This window comes from Trachypithecus francoisi, unplaced genomic scaffold (assembly GCF_009764315.1).
Source record: "Trachypithecus francoisi isolate TF-2019V2 unplaced genomic scaffold, Tfra_2.0 Lachesis_group11, whole genome shotgun sequence".
In the NCBI taxonomy this organism is placed as follows: domain Eukaryota; kingdom Metazoa; phylum Chordata; class Mammalia; order Primates; family Cercopithecidae; genus Trachypithecus; species Trachypithecus francoisi.
Genome location: NW_022681456.1, coordinates 63,056,996 through 63,080,890, shown reverse-complemented (window position 1 = coordinate 63,080,890; position 23,895 = coordinate 63,056,996). Strand labels below are relative to the sequence as shown.

At 37.2% G+C, this 23,895-nt stretch overlaps 1 protein-coding gene across 2 annotated transcripts in view; it reads right to left on the bottom strand.

Moving 5' to 3' along the window:
* PTPRR (protein tyrosine phosphatase receptor type R) overlaps positions 1 to 20,190 on the bottom strand; it is a 289,686-nt gene extending 269,496 nt beyond the window's left edge. For both annotated transcript variants that reach the window (XR_004439734.1, XM_033221272.1), the window contains exon 1: positions 19,674 to 20,190. Coding sequence is in view for 1 of the 2 variants with exons in the window: in XM_033221272.1 (XP_033077163.1) it covers positions 19,674 to 19,731 (58 nt within the window). In the remaining variant the exon portion in view is untranslated. The remainder of the gene's footprint in view (positions 1 to 19,673) is intronic.
* Positions 20,191 to 23,895: the final 3,705 nt, after the last annotated feature.

The window sequence follows — 23,895 nt, the reverse complement described above, 5'->3', positions numbered from 1 at the left end:
GGCACATGAAAATATGCTCAGCATCACTAATCATTAGGAAAATGCAAATTAAAGCCACAATGAGGTAACACCACACACCCGTTAGAATGGGTTTATCAAAAAAGATGACACTTAAGTTGGCCAGGATGGGAAGAAAGAGAAACTCTTGCACATTGTTGGTGGGAATGTAAATGAGTACAGGTGATTTCTTTTCCAAAATGCCTGGGACCAGATATGTTTTGAATTTTGAATTTTTTGGGATTTTGGAATATTTGCAGAATATATACCAATTGAGCATCCCTAATTAAAAGGTCCAAAATTCAAAATACTCCAACAAGCATTTCCTTTGAGCATCATGTTGGTATGCAAAAAGTTTTCTATTTTGGAGAATTTAGGGTTGTGGATTTTTGGATTAGGGATCCTCAACCTGTACAGTCATTATGGCAAATGGTATGGTGGTTCCTCAAAAAACTAAAAATAGAACTACCATATGTTCCATCAATCCCACTTCTGGGTGTATATCTCCCCAAAATTAAAATCAATTGTCAAAGAGATGTCTACACTCCCATGTTCACTGAAGCATTATTCACAATAGCCAAGATACAAAAACAACCCAAGTGTCCATCAGTAGACAAATGGGTAAAAGAGCATGGTACTGCTATAAAAATAGCCATGTAGACCAATGGAACAGCATACAGAATCCAGAAATAAACCCAAATACTTACAGCCAAATGATCTTCGATAAAGCAAACAAAAACATAAAGTGGGGAAAGGATACTCTTTGCAAAAAGTGGTGCTGGGATAATTGGTTAGCCACGTGTAGAAGAATGAAACTGGATCCTCATCTCTCACTTTATATAAAAATCAACTCAAGTTGGATTAAGGACTTAAATCTGAGACCTAAAACTAAAAATCCTAGAACATAATATTGGAAAAACCCTTCTAGATATCGTCTTAGGCAAGGATTTCATGGCCAAGAACCCCAAAGCAAATGCAATAAAAACAAAGATAAATAGCTGGGACTTAATTAAGAGCTTTTGCATGGCAAAAGGAACAGTCAGAAGAGTAAACAGACAACCCAAAAAGTGGGAGAAAATCTTCATAATCTATTCTATTTTTAGTTTTTTTGAGGAACCTCTATACCATTTCCCATAATACATCTGACCAAGGACTAATATTCAGAATCTACACAAACTCAAACAAAATCAGCAAGAACAAAACAAACATAAAACCAACATATGAAAAATGCTCAACATCACTAATGATCAGGGAAACAATCCCATTTAAAAAATCCCATAAAAAAAGTGGGCTAAGGACATGAATAGACAATTCTCAAAAGAAGGTATACAAATGGCCAACTAACATATGAAAAAATGCTCAACATCACTAATGATCAGGGAAATGCAAATCAAAACCACAATGCAATACCACCTCGCTCCTGCGAGAATGGCCATAATCAAAAAATCAAAAAACAGTAGATGCTGGCGTGGATGCAGTGATCAGGGAACACTTCTACACTGCTAGTGGGAATGTAAACTAGTACAGTCACTATCGAAAACAGTGTGGAGATCCTTAAAGAACTAAAAGTAGAACTACTATTTGATCCAGCAATCCCACTACTGGGTATCTACCCAGAGAAAAAGAAGTCGTTATACGAAAAAGATACTTGCAAAAACATGTTTATGGCAGCACAGTTCGCAACTGCAAAATCGTGGAACCAGCCCAAATGCCCGTCAATCAACAAGTGGGTAAAGAGACTGAGATCTATATTTATGAGATACTGCGATCTATAATATGTATAGATATCTATATATATGTATAGCTCTATCTATATATACAAACAATGGAATACTACTCAGCCATAAGAATGAATTAATGGCATTCGCAGCAACCTGGATGGTATTGAAGACTGTTATTCTAAGTAAAGTAACTTCAGGAATGAAAAACCAAACATCATATGTTCTCACTGATATGTGGGAGCTAAGCTATGAGGATGCAAAACCATAAGAATGATACAATGGACTTTGGGGACCAGGGAGAAGAGTGGGAGGGGGCAAAGGACAAAAGTCTACAAATAGGTTGCAGTGCATACTGCTTGGGTGATAGGTGCACAAAAATCTCACAGATCAGCACTAAAGAACTTACCCATGTAACCAAACATCCCCTGTACCCCAATAACATATAAGAAAAAGAGAAAAGGTAGCATGTACATATAATGTAATACTATTCAGTCTTATAAAAAGAAGGAAATCCTAACCTTTGTGACAACATGGATGAATCTAGAGGACATTATACTGAGTGAAATAAGGTGGGCATAGAAAGACAAATACCATATGATCTCACTTATATGTGGAATCTAGAGAAGTAGAGAGTAGAATGATGGTTACCAAAGGCTGGGACAGGGAATGGGGAAGGAATGGGGAGTTGTTGGTTAAAGGATATCAAGTTTAAGATAGACAGGAAAAATAAATTTTGAGATATATTGCACAGCAGGGTGACTATAGTCAATAATTTATTGTGTACTTCAAAATATCTAAGACCATAAATTTGAAATGTCTCACCACAAAGATGCTAAACAAGTGAGGTGATAAATATGTTAATTGTCTTAATCATTCTACCCTGTATACATATATAAAAACATCACATTTTATCCCATATGTATAATTATGATCTGTCAGTTAAAAATATAAATCAAAAATAAAATAACTGCTAAATAAAATTTTAAAAATGAATTCAGAGAAAATATTACCATTTGATTTTTGATAAAGGTGCACAAACAATAAAGGATAGTCTTTTCAAAATGACATTTAAAGTATTAGACATCCATATGTAACAAAATGAACATTTACCTAAACTTCACACTTTATACAAAATTAACTAAAAAGGTTCATAGCTCTAAATGTGTAATGTATAAACTATAGAAGAAACTATGTTTAAGAAACTATGTTTCTTTTAGAAGAAAACATAGAATAAAATCTTTATTACCTAAGGTTAGGCAAAGGTTTCTTAGACATGCCATCAAAATCACAATCCACAGAGAAAAAGATAATCTGGATGGCATCAGAATAAAAAGAAATTTGCTCTATGAAAGATACTGTTGAGAAAGGGAGAAAGCTAGCTACAGAGTGGGAGAAAAATAATTACAAATCACATATCCAACAAAAGGCCTATAACTGGAATGTATAAAGAACTCTCAAAACTCAACAATTAGAAAACAAACCAGTTTAAAAATGGACTAAAGACTTGAACAAACACCTTATTAAAGAGGATACATGAATGGCAAATTAGCAAATGAAAGTATGTCCATTTCTATTAGCCAATATGAAAATGCATATTAAAAATTGTGATTTGATATTAGAATTGGTAAAATGAAATGTACTAATACTAGAGAGGATCTGGAGCAACTAGAAGTCTCAGACCTTGCAGGTGAGAATGCAAAATGGCAAAGGCACTCTGCAAAATGGTTTGACAATTAAACACATACTTACCATATGATATAACAATTTCACTTCTATATTCTTACCCTAGAGAAATAAAAATGTATATTCCCACAAATGTCTGTAAACAAATTTTATTAGCAAGTCTATTCATAATTGCCCCCAAATGGAAACAACTCTAATGTCCTTCAATGGTGGATGGATAGACAAACTATGATGCATCTAAACTATGTAGCACCACTCATCAGTAAAAAGAAATGAGCTATTGATCCACACAACTTGGATATAAAAGGAAGTAGGTTGAGTGAAAGAAGCCAGTCTCCAAAAAGTCACTGTATTTTTCCATTATATGACATTCTCAAAAGACAAAAAATATAGTTACAAAATACAGATCAGTGGTTATTTGGGTAGAAGAGTTGGAGACAAAAAGGTAGTATGAAGTTTTTTGTGGTGATCGAACTGTTCTGTATCCAGACTGTGGTTGTGATTACATGAATCTATACATGTGTAAAAATGCATAGAACTATACACCAAAAAAGTCAATAGGTTATACATGTTTTGTAAGCTACTTTTTTCAAGCATAACTATATCAAACATATCTTTTTGCATCATTAAATTTAAGTCTTTTTCATAAGAAATATCATCGATGAATTTATAAAAAGTAGTGTCAGTGTGTTGGGAAGGGACAGAAAGCTAAATTTAATTGAAATGAGGACTGAGTGGGAGATAAAGTAGAAACAAAATAAGTGGAAAAATCACATTTGGGTGTAATAAGAGAGTGCGTATGTGTTACCAGGAAGGAAAGATAGGGTGAGGGATGTGTTTTTGGTTTCTTTTTAAGAAGGTAGAGATTTCTGCACATTTAATCCTCAAGGAGAAGGAGCCAGCTGAAAGGAGTGATTATATATAAGAGAAAGCAGCTGGAATAATTAGTAGACTGAACTCCCCCAGAAGATAGGAGGAGAGAGGACCCACAGTACAGGCAGAGGAATGAGCCTTGGATTTGAGGAAGGTATTTATTTCATTATATGTAGCAGGGAGGGAGATTAGGGATGTTAATGGGTTTGGTGTTGGAAGTTGAGAAAGTTAATGTTCCGATGGTGTCTGTATTTTCTGTGTAGAAGGAGATGAAGTCGTCTCATAAGAGAGTGAGGATTAGGGAGGAAAGATGGAAGGTTTCAGGAGACTGGAGAGGAATTGAAAGAGTTATTGTAAAGAAAGTTGATATGAAATACGTGGTAGGATTTCTCGTCTTCATTGAGAGTTCAGTGATAGTTTTTCCTACCTGTGAGGGATAGTCTCTTACAGAATGTTTAGTAAGTAACTTGTCAAAGATACTAATCTGCATTTAAAATAAAAGTACTTTTATCATAAAAACAACATTTACATGAAAATGATCAGTGAGATTTGATGGTCATAAAATTGCACAATTGAAATGTCATTCTGGATATGACCTTGGTAGCCTCTGAAGAGATCTTTCACAAAGGAAAGAGAAATGAATGAAATTACAATGTTAAGTTAGAGTACATTATGATTCATTATTTCAAATTCAGTGTTGGTTATTCCTGCATGCATAAGGTAGAATGGCCTTGTATACACCCTCTCAGAATAAATCCTTGCATTGCAAGTACTTAAGTCAATGTCAATAAGTTGTGAAAGGAAACAATAAAACAGTGGTCTCTAAAGAGACTTGAAAAAGTGAACAATCAGAAAAAGGCTTTTGCTGTGTAATCAGTTTTTGAAAAGACAATCATTGTTTTGTTAGGAATGTTAACGCCTTCTTCTCTAGAAGGACATAAATGGATAGTATCAGGGGCTTCCCTTGGGAATTTATGCGCAAGAAATGATTAGGCTCCCATTTATTTGATTTGTTAACACCTCTCAGGAAAATTAAAAATACGTAGTGGTACCAATAAAAGTTCTTTTGGGAAAAATGCCTATTTAGTATTGAGAAAGAAAAAAAATGCTTTTGATTAAGAGGAAAGAATTAAGAAACAAATGAGGGACCTAGATTCTAATTTAAATGATCTCCCAACTTCTCTCTTCCCATCTATGTTAGCTCATCCCAATGAGCCTCAGTCTTCTCATCAGAAAATGTAGCTGGTTCTTGCATATCTACAACTAGATTAGAAATATACTTCAGTAAAAAAGAAGCCACCATTCAGTTAGACAGATTTTGCATGGTTCTGATTTTTTTCCTAAAGAAATAAGTTTTCCATAAATACTATAAAAGACCCTTTGGGAACTTATAGAAGCAGGGATTTCCAGAAATTATACCCTGGGATGTAATGAGGCTAGTATTAAAACTGTTGTTTAGTTGTTCTATCATTCTATTGGTAACGGTAACAAGAGATAACCAGAATATTAATGTCCAGTTAAAAGTGTCAACAGTAATAACACTAAACCCCACTGATAAACATTACAGCTTTCCCAAAATATGACAACCAAGGTTAGTTAGGATAATCTCCAAAATATAACATATGCTATATACAAAGCTGGTTTTACAGAATTCAGTTTCTGTGCCTGTTATGTTCCAACAATATATGCACATGTATGTATATATTTGTATGCACACATATTGTTGTTTTGTGTCCTGACACCAAATAACAAATTTGACAAAAATATTTATCCTTAAATCAGTCATTTTGTTATAAAAAGTTTTCTTTACAAAAATCAGAGTTTCTATAAGATGACAATAATTAATTTTGCCAAAATTATAAACGAACATGGACCCAAAAAACGCTTGGATAAACTTATCATTAAAAGAACACTTCCAAGGCTGGTCCCAATGCAGTGGTCTTTACAACTAATTGATCACAAGCAGTTGCAGATTTCTTTGTTCCTTCTCCGCTCCTAATCCTTCAATTGACTAGCCTTAAAGAAAACTAAAAAAAAAAAAAAAAAAATTTAACACGTCCTTCCAGGACTGGTTTTTCTAAGATCCAGTCTATGCACTGGCTACTAAGATGTGAAAACATAATTCTACCAGGAAGTGTTGACATTCTTTAATATTATTTAAACTCTCCACATATTTGACCAGTGATGTGTCCAATATATCTATAATAAAAATAAAGAAACCAATAGCAAAGTAGTTGTCCTATTTTTATAGTACTAGCTCTAATTTCCTCTATTCTGAATCTAAGGAATGATTTTTAATCACTCTGTAAAGTTTCCTTATATTTTTTTTTTCACATTTCTCAAAATATTCTATTAGAAAAAGCAGCTCCTCCTTCCACTCTCAGCCCAGCATAAATACCCTGGATATCCCTTACTTCTTCTCCCTGTTTATCCATTGAAAGTTGAGCTGAACAGTGTAAAACTCTATTTGGGAGTCACAGAATTGACAGCCGTTTCAGGAAAAATCCATTGTCTGCTATATGCTGGTGGTAAAATTGCAATGAAAGGGGTTCATGTTTCCTGATTTTTGCTCAGCTTTAATAGAGTTATTTTTCATTTGATAAATATCTATTACAGAGTGGAACATAATACAATTAAAACAGTACCTTGGGACAATGTGACTAGACATAAGTCATGAAGAAAGAATGAGCATTAAGACCTCCGGCCTCGGACTCTGCTGGAAGAAACGAAATGTGTGCCAGCTGAGGTACAGCAATCAGATGTCCCCCAGTTTCTGAAGTCCTGAGTCAAAGGATACTGGGAGGAGAGGCTGACAGGAGTGAATGCTACTATATATTAAATGTTATACAGCCATTTAGAGAGGACTATCAAACTACACCCTCTGGGGAAAGGCAGACGGGAGAAAAATGCTCATATGGCTAGAAAGCTAAGACTGCAGAAATCACAGGAATTCGGTTCCGTATGCACTCACTGAATAATGAAGTAGTACATTTAGAAGTTAATTTTATACGTCATTCATTGTTATACAAAAAGCTAAAATATAATTGTTTTCAAATCATTATAAAGATTAGAAACTATCTCCATTGTTTTCATAGCAGAGTTCTCCAGACGACTTAAAAACTGGGCTCCAATTTTAAGACAAAGGAAAAAAAAGTGTCTGTTTTAAGAATAATTCTCATAGCAGAATAGGAATTATACTAAAACACAGCAAAATGAACATTAGAACACATAAATATTAAAGTCTCACCATAGTAATGATACTACAGAGATATAAATGCTCATATATTAAGGGAAGAGGAAAGTGGGTGTATTAGTCCATTCTGACGTGGTTAATAAAGCCATACCAGAGACTGGATAATTTATAAAGAAAAAGAAGTGTAAGTGACTCACAGTTCCGCATGGCTGGGAAGGCCTCAGAAAACTTACAATCATGGCAGAAGGCGAAGCAAACACATCCTTTCTCACAGGGCAGCAGGCGCGAGAATGAGTGCTCAGCGAAGGGGGAAGTCCCTTATAAAACCATCAGGTCTCGTGAGAACTAACTCACTACCACAAGAACGGGATTGGGGAAACCGCCCATGATTCAATTTTCTCCACCTGGTCCCTCCCACAACAGGTGGGGATTATGAGAACTACAATTCGGGATGAGATTTGGGCGAGGACACAGCCAAACCATATCAATGGGGAAAAAGGTCTGTAGTTGGCCACTTGAAGAGATCCCTGTCCGGGTCTCCTTTGCCTGAATTTAGGGATTTGAGGGGCACTTGGTAGACCCTTTCAACAGTGCTATTCCATCTTGTTCTAGCTCCTTCATCCACCATTTGAAATTAATGGCACTGGGCTAAGGCTGGGCTTTCTAATGATTCTTTGAAAAATGAAAATTAAGGAAGGGCCATATAATTAACAGCTGTTCTTATCTGAAGTAGATCAGTGTGGCACATCCTTTCTGAGACGAGATCTCTCCTGGAATAGGAAGCAGGAACTACCCAGTTTAGCTGAGGGTGGAGAAGAAAGAGAAAATTGGAGATTGAAGCTCGGATTAGAAACATAGCTCCCAAGGGTAAACTTCAAGACATGAAGGGCTGGTGGAGGGAGGATGTGAGGGCGCTGCCAGCAGTGAGAGCTGATGCTGCGTGGGGAGGTATTGGGCACCAGAGGCACAAGACAGGCCTGGACTGGCAGGAATTGATCCTGCACCCACTGGAAATTTGCTGCAGACTCAGCAAAACTTAACCCAAGGGGAGACAGGACACCTGATTCCCTAATTGCATGTGTAAGAACTCTTATTTCACAAAGTGCATGCCCTCCCCTACCACACACACATCAAAGATATGTGGACAGGATTTTCAAATTGGAGTATGCAAATTGTGCACAGGCATGAAGAATCACTTTCCAGATCCTCAACTTTTATATATGTATTTTTCTAAAATTTATCTGCTTAAGAATGTACATATAGTCAGGGACACATTTCATGCTGGCACTCCTGTCCAGAACAAAGCTTTTCACCAAACTTTACAAAAGAAGTGTACACCTTTCACTTAATCTGAACTGAATCCTTCCATCAGGGTAGAAAAACTTCTTCAAGTCTTCACTCAAAGGAACAAAACAAAATATTAGTATAAGCAAAGCCTCTTTTAATCAGGGCCCCCTTCACATAAACTCATTGTAGGATTTCAAACTTTCCCTGTGTAATACACATTTGTCTAAGACTGAAAGTCAGCATTAGAAGTGGAGTGTTTTGGCCTTTGTTGGATGTTGTCGTTTCATGTAGTCTGTAGAGTAGGGTAGCAGGAGTGATGATACCGCATGTCCCACCCAATCCCTGAGACTGACGGATACTGTGTCAGAAGAAACGTTGCCCATGGTGGCAGTGACTCTGGTGGTTAGAGGTTTTCTCTTATATACTTGTTTTGAAAGCAGCGTTTAGTTTCTTCAGCATGAACTTGCTAATTATGAGCATTTAAAAATTTATAAGATGAAGGTTACTAGTATTTTAAAATTTGGGATATGCTTATTTGATTTTCATAGCATGCACTCTTCACAAATGAAGGTTTTAGAGTGATTTTTAAAAAAATAGGCCAATAGTCAATGTGTACCATTTTTGTTTTCATATTTTCTGTTCATTGGTCTTATATTCCAGCTCTAGGAAATACAGGACCAATGAAAGTTTTTACATGTTAATATGATAACTCCTACAACTACTAATATTGAATATATTCAGTGTTCCAGGTTCCATGCTGCAGGGCCTTATACAATAGCTTTTTAAATGGCAGAAGATAGGATTCAGACTAAGGTAGTCAGATCCTAGAGCCCAAACTTTTTTGTTTGTTTGTTTTTATTGTACTACATGAGTTAATATTTTTGTTGTTTCTAAAGTACAAGCATGCCATTTCAAAACATTTTTCAATTCTAAAAGGTAAGACAGTTATCTTACAAAAGTACCTTGGGTAGAATTTAGCACATCACAGGGATTTAGGAAATATTCATTTGTTATCTCCTTCCTGTCTCAAAAGGAAATCTATTTGTCTATTCCATATGAAATCCAATGCTTGTCTTGAGAGGAAGACTTTCTATTATATTTTTGTAGCTTCAGTTAATGCTCAGATTTAGGAGTTACAAATAACATGATAAAATTTATAATTTAAGCACTCTAAATATCAGACATTCCCAGCTTGAGGAAATAAATCAAAAGTAACCAATGAATGCCTGGTGGGAAATCCTGATGCTGTAGAGATACAGAGGTGCCCAGCAATGCCAAGAGCCATGCCCAAATGCCCAAGGGGACCAGGCTTGTGAGGACTCATGAGAATTGCCCTAGTGAGCTTCTCAAATGTCATGGAATTTTCAGAGGCACTGAAACAGCTGCTGGATGTGTCTCTGGATTTGCATAGAGAAGGGAAGCATCATGAAAAAGTTTCTGTAACTGAATTCTGAGTTTTCTTGTGGACTACAGGTCTCCAAGGGAGTCAATCTGGAGCTATAAATAATAGGTCACCTGAGGTAAAATCAGCAGAGAGAAGAGTCCTGGAAAAGCAGGGTCAGCTGAGTAGCCTGGGTTTTAGGGGAGTGGTGAGTAGTTCCATGAATAGGTTGTGGCTGCATGTGACCTTTTCCATTATGTTCTTCCCATATCCATGCTCCCCCTTCTATCCCTTTACATTCAAACAGCCCTGTCTTGGCTGGTATCTGCAGAACCACCGGCAGCCTTCCTCATGGACCTGCAGCCCAATGGCCTAGAAGTTCCGTGGGCTACAAACGGCAAGTAGGAGAGTATCAGTTGGTCAGTAGACAAGAAGGATGGCCAGAGGAGTAGACAACAGATGGGAAGCCTAGAGACCTATGAGCAACGTCCCTGGTCCATGCTTGAACTTTCCACCCTTTGTGGGTCCCCAGAGGGACTAATTGGGAAGATGTATCCTAGGACAAGTCTAGACCACCTGCTAAGCAAGGCAGTGCAGTAGGAACTAGACATTTCAGATTTATGATGTTTGTGTAAATGTTACACATTTTCAGTCACAATCAGGCATATCCAAGAGAAATTTGTATTTCACATTAATTTAAGTAGAACTTGCTGAAGACATGATGCTAGAATTCATGTTTAGATAAAACTTTTAGGAAAGGCATTGGGAGAGATATCTGCAGGGAGGTAGATGTTTTAGAGCTTCATAGTTCACTACAAACCTGCACATATGGTCAGGCTCCTGCCTATAGCATACAGATGAAAACTATCAAGAAAAGGCTCAACTGAAAATAAAAACACTCAGAACTCAAAATCTATCTAGGTGTGTATGCTTACTCAGTATTGGCATAAACATAAAAAGAACAAGAAATTCCTCCAAGGTACAAGTTAACCATATATCATCTCCTTAGTCTAATCACATAATGCCTAACACCTCTATGACACTCACTAAGACTGCAGGTTTGGATATATTATCCCACTTAACTCTCAGCTACTATGGAATTCTGCTAAAAAATTATCTAGAAACATGACATTTCCACTTGTTTAAATTTTCTCTTTTCTTCTTTCTTTTTTTTTTTTTTTGAGACGGAGTCTTGCTCTGTCACCCAAGCTGGAGTGCACTGGCCAGATCTCAGCTCACTGCAAGCTCCGCCTCCCGGGTTCACGCCATTCTCCTGCCTCAGCCTCCTGAGTAGCTGGGACTACAGGCGCCCGCCACCTCGCCCGGCTAGTTTTTTGTATTTTTTAGTAGAGACGGGGTTTCACCGTGTTAGCCAGGATGGTCTCGATCTCCTGACCTTGTGGTCCGCCCGCCTCGGCCTCCCAAAGTGCTGGGATTACAGGCTTGAGCCACCGCGCCCGGCCTCTTTTCTTCTATTTAAGCTACTTTATTTTCTTCAGGGAGAATTTAAAAAATACTACCTTGAGTCAAGAAGACAAAGAAAGTAAATTGCTTATTATTTGAAAGCCATACCTTTACATTCATGGATTGATGGTCTTTCAACCTAACTCACTATGATACTATGTTTGATCATTTTTCCCAGGTAAGTGAAAGTCACCCAGCGATGAACTGATTCTGTGCACTTATTGCTTCCTTTTCTCTCCAGTATGCCTCAGGAATTGGATCATTAGTACAGTAAAATAGCTGTAGAGTCTTGCTCTGTACATAGTGTTGTACAGGCCAGTGAATCACTGTGAGATGCTTTTACTCTGTGCTCATTTAGTGCTCCTTTCCAAAGAATAGTAGTTTAGGACTGCCTGAGGTCAGTCTTCTCATTTAAGTCAGAAAATGGACATTGCTTTAGATCTGAAAAAAAAAAAGAAATAAAAAATAAAATAGAAATAGGAAAAAATAATTCATGTCCCCAGTGAACCTGGCATTTGCTTCAGTGCAACTAGACATAGATCTAGACTGCTGCATAATATAAACAGTTTTGCTTTGCTGTTGGTCCATGTGGCTGCAATTTTAATGGACATTAACATCTTAATATATTAAAATCAAATGAGATTTGATTATGAGGAAAGTTTATGCAGTCATTATGAATAAAAATGATTTATATGGAAAGTGCTAATGTTCACGATATAAATTTGCTAATTGTCTTTCTGTGGCAGATATCATTACTATAGTAGGCACTTATAGTTACATTATATGGTACAGAAGCATTAGAAAATTTGATCTTAAAATAATATTTTAGCATTACATTTTTCTTTTTCAAAACTACTAACATCCTTCATGTTGGGAAACATCAATGCTACTCTAAATGTGTCAGCATTTGTAAATGCCTTGAAGATGAAAAATGCACTCATGGGCCAAGTAGAATCTTTCAAATCCCCTTCTAAAGGAAAAATGGCTTTCACTAGCTTTTGAATTTGACTCACAGAACAACTTGTAAGATTTAACAATAAACTTACCATAAAATGTAACATCCATGTTATCTCTAATACTAATGGCAATGAATGGGCTTTTGATTTTTGATCTGATCATCTCACACAAAGTGATTTTTAAATAATTCACAAAATAGTCTCCATTCCTCAGGTGTAAGAATGTCTTCTACAAGAAAAAATGCATGGGATCCAAAAACTTTATGATTCCGTAAGGACCATATACACATAAAATGAGAGAGGAAAATGTATACATCCACTCAAATATTCAGACATGTTGTATGATGATTTGGTTTTTATTTCAGAGAGAAAAGGAGGGTTGAATTATTTTTGGTCTTGATTTATTGAAGCCATTGTCTCACACTCTCACCTGGTTTTGAATGGGTAAATGTCTTATATTTGCTCTAGGTAGATAATAACCAATCAGTAATCAGGGTTAGGAGTTCCAGGTCCATTCTTTAGTGGACAACTATCATACTATGTTGCTTATCTAACTCTCTGAGCTCTTTAAATTAAAAAAAAAATTAATCTCATTCTATTCTTAACTAGTACTGGAAAATCATGCAAGAATGTCTAGACATCTAGAAAGAGTTCAGCACACAAGTACACTACAAATAATATCATGCCCATGGGATACAAACTTATCTTATGGACTATATTTAAATAGAAACTTTTCTGTCCCATCTCCATTTCCTTGTTGTCAATAAGTATAAATTGCATTAAGAGAACAGTAGTAAAGTCGATTATCTTCTTTATGGTCATGAAGATGACATATTATCTCTTGGTCAATGTAAATTAATTTATCATAATTCATTTTACCAAATATATTTAATATATGTATTCATTAATTGAATACTTACTGATGCCATATTAGGTAACCAGCATAGTTCTAGGGAATAAGTATATAGAAATAAAGCTGCAATTATGTTATTGTTCTCAAAAAACTTCAGTATACAGGTTAAGTACATTGACAGAGGAATATACAGGTTTGAAAAGGGAAATGTAGGAGAGCTACTTGAATGAGGTGAGGCAATCAAGAAAAGAAGATTCTCGAAGTGGGCTATGCCTGATCAATATTTGAAGTTGGAGAAAGAGTCATCTAAATAAGGAAACAGAGTATTGGTATTTAAGAGAAGTAGAACAGTACGTGAAATGATTCAAGACATGGCAAACTAAAGGAAATTTTGTCTTGGTTTGACATTAGTGTGCAAAGGAGGGCATGATGAAAAGACCTCATCACAAAAGACTTTGCCTTGAGTTTGGAGTTTATTCTAAAGGAAAAGGAGATAGCTGTATTGAAGAATTTTATGGAGGAAGAATATGATCAGGTATGCTTTTAAGAGTTTCACCTCTGACATTATTATAAAGAATAAATTTAATAGGAGGTCATCATAAGATATTATGTGAGAAATAAGGATCTGTCCCAAGGCAGTGACATGAACATGGAGAGTAGAGACCTTATGAAAAGAGTTGGTAACCTTTAAGATGAAAGTAGCAAAGGGAGGATCTAGGATGAATTATTTGTTTCAGACCTGGGTCATTGTGAGGAATCCTGGTGTTATTCACAATATTAGGGAATATTTATAAGAGTAATTGTAATGAGAAGTATTGACTAAAAACAGTTGAATATAAGATTATTGTGGGGTCAGGCACTGTGGCTCACACCTGTAATCCCAGCACTCTCTGAGGTTGAGGCAGGATGATTGCTTGAGCCCAGGAAGTCGAGGCTGCAGGGAACCATGATTGCACCGCTGCACTCCAGCTTGGGCGACAGAGTGAGGTCCTGTCTCTAACAACAATAACAACGAAAAGATTACTATGGAATATACAATGACTTCTAGGTAATTTTAAATATAGAACCAGAGCTCAGGAGAGATAACTGAGATGGAAATGTGGATTTTGGAATCTTTGACATCCATGTCTGAGTATAATTATCCAGGGAGATTGTATACAGAGAAAAATAACAAAAAATCAATGACAAGATGTAGAGAGCACTGACCGTTAAATAATACACAGCAGAAGACCTAAAAGTACAAACTGAGAAATGGCTGGAGAGATAAGAGGGAAGCTAGGGAGTAATAACTGTCTGTGGAAGTCAAGTGAGGAAAAATTTTAAAATTTGGAAAGGGGTCAAAATAGATGAGTACTATGGAAATGCATTGATAACAAGAATGTACATTATAATGACCTATTTAATTATGTTCAACCATGGGATGATAGGATGAGGACTGAAGTTGACAGAGAAGTAGGTGAGAAATAAAGAAGAAAAGGCTGAATGTGCATAATGCATCCCAGAATTTTTACAAGGTGTTAGGCAGGATGTGATTTTCAATGGAATATGCAAGGTGCTATTCTATTGGAGGTACTAGAAATATGTCATTTCAAATATACATATTCCTATGTCTCTTAAGTACCAAAGAAGCAAATCGGTTTTTTCTAGTGCATTGGACTCTCTGTTTGTAAATCTGCTGATCCCTGTAGCCATTCCTACATGTACAAGGCATTTCACTGAGAAGTGAAAATATAGCCAACCAGCAAAGTATTTAGGCTGCACAACATCTGGCAATCAGTTTGAAAGACTTTTTTCACTGAGTTGATTAGTAGCTCTGGTCTAACACAAACTCATCCTTTATTGCCCTTCAGTTCACAATGACAGCAAAATCTGTTAGAGATAGTATGTTTTGGGGGCATGTGAGGCAACATGAGTTTTGGACAAAGGAGCTCCATTTAAGTCCATTCTGGAAGTGGCAAAGTTGACTATGTGTGTTATTTCTGGGTGTTAAGAAGATATTAAATGCAAAAAGAAGAGACCAGAAATATCACTGTATCGTTATTTATTTAACATATTTATTTAATTTTTAGAAAGATTTTATGTCAGGAACTGCCCCCAGGTACTAAATAGCCCAGGATCTCCAATACATGTAACAATAAACAAAACAGGCAAAAATATGTACCCTAAACGGGCTTACATTTTAATACAGAGATGGGAAACTACAACAAACAAAAGTAAAATAAATTGTATGTTAAGTGGTGAAGACCTCTGGGGAAAAAATAGTTAAGCAGGGAAAGGGTGCTAGAATTTTTATCTGGGTGATGGGGGGAAGGGAAGATGAAATATGAAATAGGATAACCCCACTAAGAAGGTAATATTTAATTAAAGACCTAAAATTATTGTGGGATTAAGTTATGGAGATACCTGGAGAAAGAAAAAAGCAAAAGAATATGAAAGGGTGAGTGCCTGGCATCTTCTAGAAACAGAAGGATAAATATGGCTAGAGAGAGATTTAAAAAAGAAGAAAGTAGTGAGAGATAATATAGAAATAATGTGAAGAGAGACTCTAGACCATTGTAAGGTCTATATTGAGTGATTTTCAATAGGAAAAACAAATTCTGAAGTTCTAAGGAACATCTTAAAATCTTAAAATATATCATTTACCTGTTAGTCTATCCTTTCTTTTGAGGGTGGTACTTCTGCAAATCACCTCCTAGATCTTCTTGGCACCATCATAGAATACCTTTCTTCTCAGAGACTAGAGAAATTGACTATGCACTTCTCTGAGAGTGAAGAGATAGTTTCAGGAGATACACTGAAGGCAGTCTTTGTGCCATTCAAAAAGGCTGATAGTGAGAGCAACACGGAAATTTGAAAGAACCTTTTCCAGAACTCAAAGAGAAAGCAATGGATTGAAATCAGTTTCTGTATTTTGTTAGCAAAACATTCCCTAGGAAAAAGAAAGCTTTCACATGAGAATTTTTAATATATCTCAAAAATGTACTCTTTTGCAACTAAAATACAACCCTATAAATAATATCTCCTCAAATGGAATATGCTTCTTTGGACAAAGAAAGAGGAGAAATGCTGAAGAAAATAAGCTCTGTGGATCTTCCACATAATATTTTTTTACCATTCATATTATTGTGATGGCTTTTAATTGCCTTCTTGAATATTCCTGAAGTGGTATTTTCAACTGGAGTTTATATATTAAACTGGTTCACAGAAAGAGTAAAGAATAAGGACAGTTAGGTAAAAAGTATTTCACACCACTAACTTAATCAGTGGTGGCCTCACCTATTGTAGAACCAGTGTATAATTTTATACAGTATGCAGCCACGGATCTGGAAGCCTGGGCTTTTATCCTGACTATGCTATTAACTACCATTTTAATACTCTAGATCTTCATTTTCTCACCTGTAAAATAAGCAGTTGAATGGACAATAACCACAGCTTCCTTGTTAGGCGATCTATAAAAATCGGCTGCCATGGGTAGGGTTGTGTCCAGCTTCTCTAACAAGAACCAAGCTTAGTAATCCTTTAGTGTTAATTTACCCAGAGATGCCACTTACACAGCACTGTACCCACTCCTCATTTTTCCCCCACAGCTATTATAGACCATATGCTTCTCCCTAGCCAGAATTCAATGTCATAATCTTCTTTTTTCTCCCGACAGTGTCTTAGGCAACCATAACCAAAATAATGGGAGATGGCACTCAAGTTGCAAGCAATTTGCTACTTATCATTACAGGCATGGTTATATTGAAGGCAACAGTTCCTAGTATAGCTAAAAAGAACACTTACATCCCATCAACCCTTTCCTCCCATCTCTAAAGCATTATAAGATGTCATCAGTTCCACCAGCATAAAGCAGTTGCTGATACCCCGGGCATAACCAAAATGGATCAATTAGCTTTACAATTAAAGAGATGTAAATGTATAGAATTCATTTCCCTTCTTTATGAAGTTGGCCTCTGTCCTGAGAGAAAAGTCTTCCACAAAAGTAACAAACTCACACCTTCAACAAGTAGAGATATTAGTGATTTCTCGATCTTTGTCATCCTGTGCACTTATTTTGTTAATCTCCAATGTATAGAAGCTTAGACCAAGGAGCTATGTTTGTTTCAGTTCTGATGAAAAGCCCTAACAATGTCATTAGATAACTGTGATAAATTTTAATCTGATGACGCTTGTGACCCACAAATTGCATTTAAAATTAAAATGCATTTAAAATAAAACTGGCAAGAGAACTATAATATTAAACTTGCAATCCACTGTGATAAAACACCAATATATTTCACCATATTAAATATGAATACAATAAATATTTAGCATCTTGCAATTGAAATATAAAAATTCCCTTAAATGCATTGTCTTATTAAATTAAAATTAGTTGATTAATCTTACTTTTTATCTTTGTTTTGCAGTTAAAAAGTTGAAGTAGAGGTGGATTGGATTGGCTTTGGTAATACACCCTTTGGCAGAGCTCCAGGTATAATGTAGGGCTACAAGCTTTTAGGTTTCTCATTTGATGAGCAAAAGTCCTCTATTTTTCTCATCCCAAATATTCATCTACAGTAAATTAAGACATGTTTTTCACATGCTTAAGTTTATTTATAACTTTTAAGATATAATTACTCAAGATGTATTAAATGTGATCTTTAAACTTTTTTATATGTTAGTTTTGAAAAAAATGACTACACTGATATTGTTGGCAGACCAACTAAATCATTGCTAACTTAGTAAGAATTGAGATTTTTCTGTAATGAATGTTTGTATCCGTCTATTATTAAGCAATACTATAAATAAAACTCAACCCAATGTGTATGTTTTTGTCCCACATTTCAGCATTGAAGAATTGTATGTGATAATGAAAGAACTCACTACAGCTGTTTGCAAATAATTTAATAATCAAGTCATAGCTATTTTCTGGTTTTCAAAATGTACCAAAGAACTATTGAAAAGCCCACAATATAACATCATAATTATAACAATTAACATGTGTATTTAATAATAGCTTTAATAATCCTATGCATTACTTGCTCAAAAGATTCATGATACATTTAAATAATAGCATTAGCTGGAATAAGAAACAACCATATTTCACTCCCACTATTGCACACAGAGAATAAAATTCACCCACTCTTTTAAAAAAGATACCACAAGGATTGTAATTTCAAACAATTATTTTTACTCATTACCCCTAGAACATAGTATACACTCAGCAAATGTTGGTTGAAGGAATGAATGGATATGTGTGATTGGATGAGAAGCACACTCTGGGAAAATGCCTAGTCTCTGGTTGTTACAGGACTACTGCATGGACAATTGCTGTCACAGTAGGGTTTCTAAAATATCTCTGCCATATTTTATTTCGGTTCATGTGTGTGTGACAATGATAAGGAATTCAGCCAGCAAGTCCTCTGCATAAAATAGAGGTGCTATGTATCCAAAAAGCAGGGACACCACATATAATATCTCTCAGGTACTTCTCAAGGTTTGCTTCCACATGAGACTTGATATTGATTCTGGTGCCTCAAATCTATTTATATTTGGGAGCAGTCTCATTGTTACTCTTGGTTACACCTTATCAAATGTGTCCTAGGGACAGTGCCTACCCCAGGGTTGGAACTGTAATTTTTATTTTTATTTATTTATTTTTTAAGTGCCAGCGGACGCTAGCCATGGTGCTGAAAGAGACAAGAGGATTCTATTTGAAACCTTTCCTTCCTCTTATTGGTTTAGAAATTTCGAGTGACAAGAGCAGGGGCCAAAGGAGCCTGGAGCAGCATCACTAATGTGAACCATGTATTTCGATCTTTTGGGCGGAGATGTGGTCCATCAGGTTACAGTCAATGCTTTCCTATGAGCGCTCGCTAGACCAAGAGACCTTATGAATGTAGCCGCTGCAGTAGAAAAGCTTACATCCAGCAGAATGTCTTGTCCCTCTCCTGAATAATTGACAGTTAAGTGCATAGCCTAGAAACAAGAGCAGGGAATCTAGACCGAGGGGAGGCGAAGTGGGGAGCAAACCTGCATTCATACTGAAAATGTTCACTAGTTTCATATAAGGTAAAGACAAATCAAGATCTAATTTTAGCTTAAGTTTTCGGCCTCAGTTTTCCAACAGGTGCACGACTCCCTCACCCCTTTCCTGTCAGGTACTGTCCTGCTTTACCTTTTTAGAAAGGCTTTCTTCGCAAGGCAAGCTTTTCCTAGAGTCCTTAAGCATGTGCAGTTTCCCATCTCATGCACAGCTCCGGCTCTATGCCTGGCAACCCCTTACCTGCAGTGTGAAGATTAAGGAGCAGGCACAGCGCAGGGAAGCCGACTGCTTTCCACATAGTGTTTGCATTGAGAGGTGGAGGAGAAACTCCACCACGACCCCTCTTCAGGTAAAGTACTATTAGAAAGAGTCACCGCCAAGGGTCTTCTAGTCTCCGGGATTCGTTCGCAGGTCCTCGGCTGGGGTTTGCAGAGCAGTCAGTCTGTGGCGCCGACAGAAACCAGCACCGGCTTCAACCTCCCTAAGAGAGGGAGAGAGGAAGAAGAGTAGGAGGTTGCGGGCAAGGGGAACAGAAGCGCTCAGAGGCGGCAAATGCCTGGCCTTCTGGACGCCCAGAAGCCAAGGCGGAGACGGCAGGGTGGACTCCGCGCCAGCCCAGCAGCCCAGCAGCAGCGCCGCGGCTACTGAGCATGCCCAGCGCCGGCCCTCATGAGGCACGGGAGTTTCAAAGTGAAATTCCGCTTCTCCGGGTCTTAGCGGCGGCTTGGAGCAGAGTAGGCTCCATCGCCGGGGTGGTGGTGGTGAGGGGTGGGGGAAGGAGGAAGTGCGGGGGAGGCGCTTGCTGTGGTTACTAGGGACCCAGCGTCCATCAAAAATCCGAGGGTGGGGTGTAGCTGAGTGAGAGTAGATGGGGGTATGACCAGAGAAGCCAGAGGAGGGAGCTGATGACAGTGTCAACCATGCCACCCACCGTACTCTTTCCCCAAATCTTGATTTACAAGTAGACCGAGCTCACTGCCTAGAACTGGCGTTTGCAGATTGACCAGCTTCCCAGGACTCGCCTACAGGAATAGAGGTGTCTTCCACTACTGAGCATTCTGGCTGCTTGGGGGAAGCGTTCCCAAGGCAGCTTGTTTGGTGTAAGCAGTAACCATGTATCTCGCGGGCGCCTTCGTCCTTCCTACAGCTTCCCCCTCTTTGCTTCTCTTTCCACTCTTTCCAGCTCAATCCCTGTATTTAAACTTTCTTCTGACTCAAGTCCTCACAGTGTGACAGAAAGAAGTGAGACGATACTTTTAGACCAGTAGAATATATCTATGTGATTGAAGCAAAAGAAGACATCTTTTTGTTTCGTGGAGGTAATAATCTTTAGTTTCCCTTGTACTCTTTATGGTGAAAGATAATAGATCACTTCAGTGCCGGAGCTCATCCGGCCCAGCTCTGTGTGTCTAGGGAGGCTACCACAGTCTGCCTAATGTAGATGGTTTTTTTTATCCCCCCATCTAAGTCTTTGGAGTGTGGAAAGCGTTATTAGTCATGGCTAATTGCCGTTAGTCAAGTCAAGAAGTCCCTCAGCTAGACTTCTCTCTTTTAACTATCCCAGGGCCACTGCCCTTTCTGCCTCTGTGTCTTCATGGATGTTGTTGCCTCTTTCCTATTTTCCTCCACTTGCATCACCACCACATTAGAGTTTTCGAAGGTGTAATGTTGGTCTCACTTTTCCAGAAAGCCCTAACTCTAACTCACTCTAGATTACAGTGATCTTTCTCTTTCATAACACTTGTTTAGCAGTGCCTCATATTATTCTTTCAGACAGTTCATTTATCTGTGGTTTGTTTTACAGCACATTGAAGGCTCCATAAGAACTGCTGACTTTTGGATTCCATTAAATTGAATAAAGTTGTCCTAGCCAAATAATTGGGGCTAACGAGTGCTCATTGAGTTGAGCTGCACATCTCATTCAGTGCTTTCTTTCTCCATCCTCTGTGAATTGAGACAACTAATGAGAAATAGACTATCCACCAGAGCTTAAATTAGGTGGGACCTTGCAAGATCAGAAAGCCCAGACGGTACCATTTATTTCTTCTATGATTTATGTCATCTTCAGCTCTGAGAGCAAGGCCAGGAAGCACTCCAACAAGTGGAAGAGGGAGACAATGAGATGTATTTTTAATAACTTAACAGGCCTTCTCTGCTGAAAATAGAGACATATGCAGCTCCACCCCCTACTCCCCCATGCATGTGGCACACTCCGTTTCTGTGGCATTATCATTTCACCCCAAACCACTCTAAGCTGCAACCTCTTCTCCTATTCCTGATTCACTGTCCTCCATTTTACTTTTCTATTTACGTATCACTTTCTAACAAACCAAAATCATTACTTATAAAATCCATTGTTTAGTATCTATTTCCTTACTCCCCCCAAAATGGAATTTGAACTCCAATAGTGAAGAACTTTGATGATTTTATTCGTTGATACATTCCCAACTCCCTAGAGCAATGCCTCATGCAAAATAGATACTCAAAAATGAATGAAAATAATAGTTGATAAAGTTCAATACTGACAATTAACTCTTTGAAATTCTTACTGAATCAAACTTTGAGATAATTTATTTAGCAGTCTGTAAAGCTTAGAAGAGTAACTCTCCTCATCTAACATCTGGTACTAGAACTGCTGCAGGGCTGGAGGTTAGGGAAAAATAATTGTATCCCACTTACAATAGGTCTACTATTCTTATTTTCTTGTTTCCTAAAATAACTAACTATCAAACTTACATAGGTCTCCAAGAATAAAATGTACTTACTTATGGTAATGAAACAATGCTGCAGTAATGTTCTGAACCCCTTCCTTTTCCACAGATAATTCCAACATTTATTGGTAGGGCATTTAAAATTTCCATTATTATAATTGACTATGACTTTGCCAAAAAGCATCCTGCTGGCAATGTATTTTGCCCAGGGCTACAGGTAGCTGAATTATTAAACTATGCATGGAAATTCCTTTAGCAGCAAAATTTTCCAATTTCCAATTTGGCTGGATATATCATTAGAATAGTTAGTTCAGCATGGTAAAAATAACCCTGAGTGGGCTGTAATTTTGGTGACTAGACATTCATTATTAATTTACTTAAAAATGATAAAGTAACAAAAAAGGTCATATGCCTATGTGAGTCAATGTAATATCATACTTGTAATGGCTTCAATTCACTTTTTCACTAATTGGCTAATTCACTCATTGCTGTTCATGAAGCCAAACAGCAATGAGTGAATTAGCGAATTAGTGAAAAAGTCAACCACTTAACTCATTCAGAAATATTCTGACACGATAGGTGCTGTTTTTCCTTAACTGTGATCTAATACTAGTAAAGGTGACTTGGTGTTTTGGAATAAAAGCTTTGTTAAAGTACTGCATCAGGGATTTTTAAAAGTTAGTTGTAATTCAAAGAAGCATGGAAATTACTATGAGAGAACCATACAAATTAGTAGTGGCCTACAGAGCTATGTCAGAAAAGAATCGTTTACATTTGACAAGATAAACTAAAAATATCATATGGACTTTTCCTCCACATAAGATGCATCATTTCTTTTCCTTATGAGGTGAGTCTTGGAGAAAGTTTATGCAAGAAAGAAGCCTTTCAGAGCCTGCCTTCAAAAGGGATTTGATCATTATGAGCAAATTTTTTTTTGCTTCTCTATAAATGGATGAAAATTATTCATGTCAGCCATCTTTCCTTAAGACACTTTAAACTGAGAAATCAGATCCATTGATTGCGAGGGTCTCCTACTTAACTTATTTAGGTTACTATTATTTAAGTATAATTACGGATAACATTGTGCTTCCTGTGTGCCAGACTCTATTCTAAGCATTTAGATGTCCTATTTAAACATTATCATATTTCTACAAGAGGGTACTATAATGATCTCATTTTAGAGATAAGACAGTTGAGGCATGAAGAAGTAACTTGCCCAAAATCAAGTAGTAAGTAATCAGTTAAAAATTAAATTGATAGAATTAAGATGTACCTCTGATAATTTGATACCAAACTACTATATTACACTACCTCTAATAACACACACACATGCGTGCACACGCACACACACACTCAGTTGTAGGTGGCTCACTAGAATTAGATGATTAGATCAGGGCTGGGCAGGAGATACCTGACCCCACAGTAAAGCTCTGTGGTGAGGAACACTCATAGGAGATTATCTCCAGGAGAGTGAGAGACACGCTTGTGGCAGTCGACTCTGGGCCCTACCATCTAGTGAACAAAGACGGCAAGTAAAATCATGCTTAGAGGAACTGCATTAGAAAGATACTTCAGAGGGAATGGAGAATAATGAAGGAAATGATTTCTTCTATGGAGGGTGGGAGCAGAGGAGGAGATGGGCAGCAGGCAAGAAACTGGTGGGCAACAGGAAATCAACTGAGTCTGGCTGGATAAGTAGGTTTTGACTGCTTTACATAAAGAGAAAGGCCATAGAATTGTGTGAGCCAGTG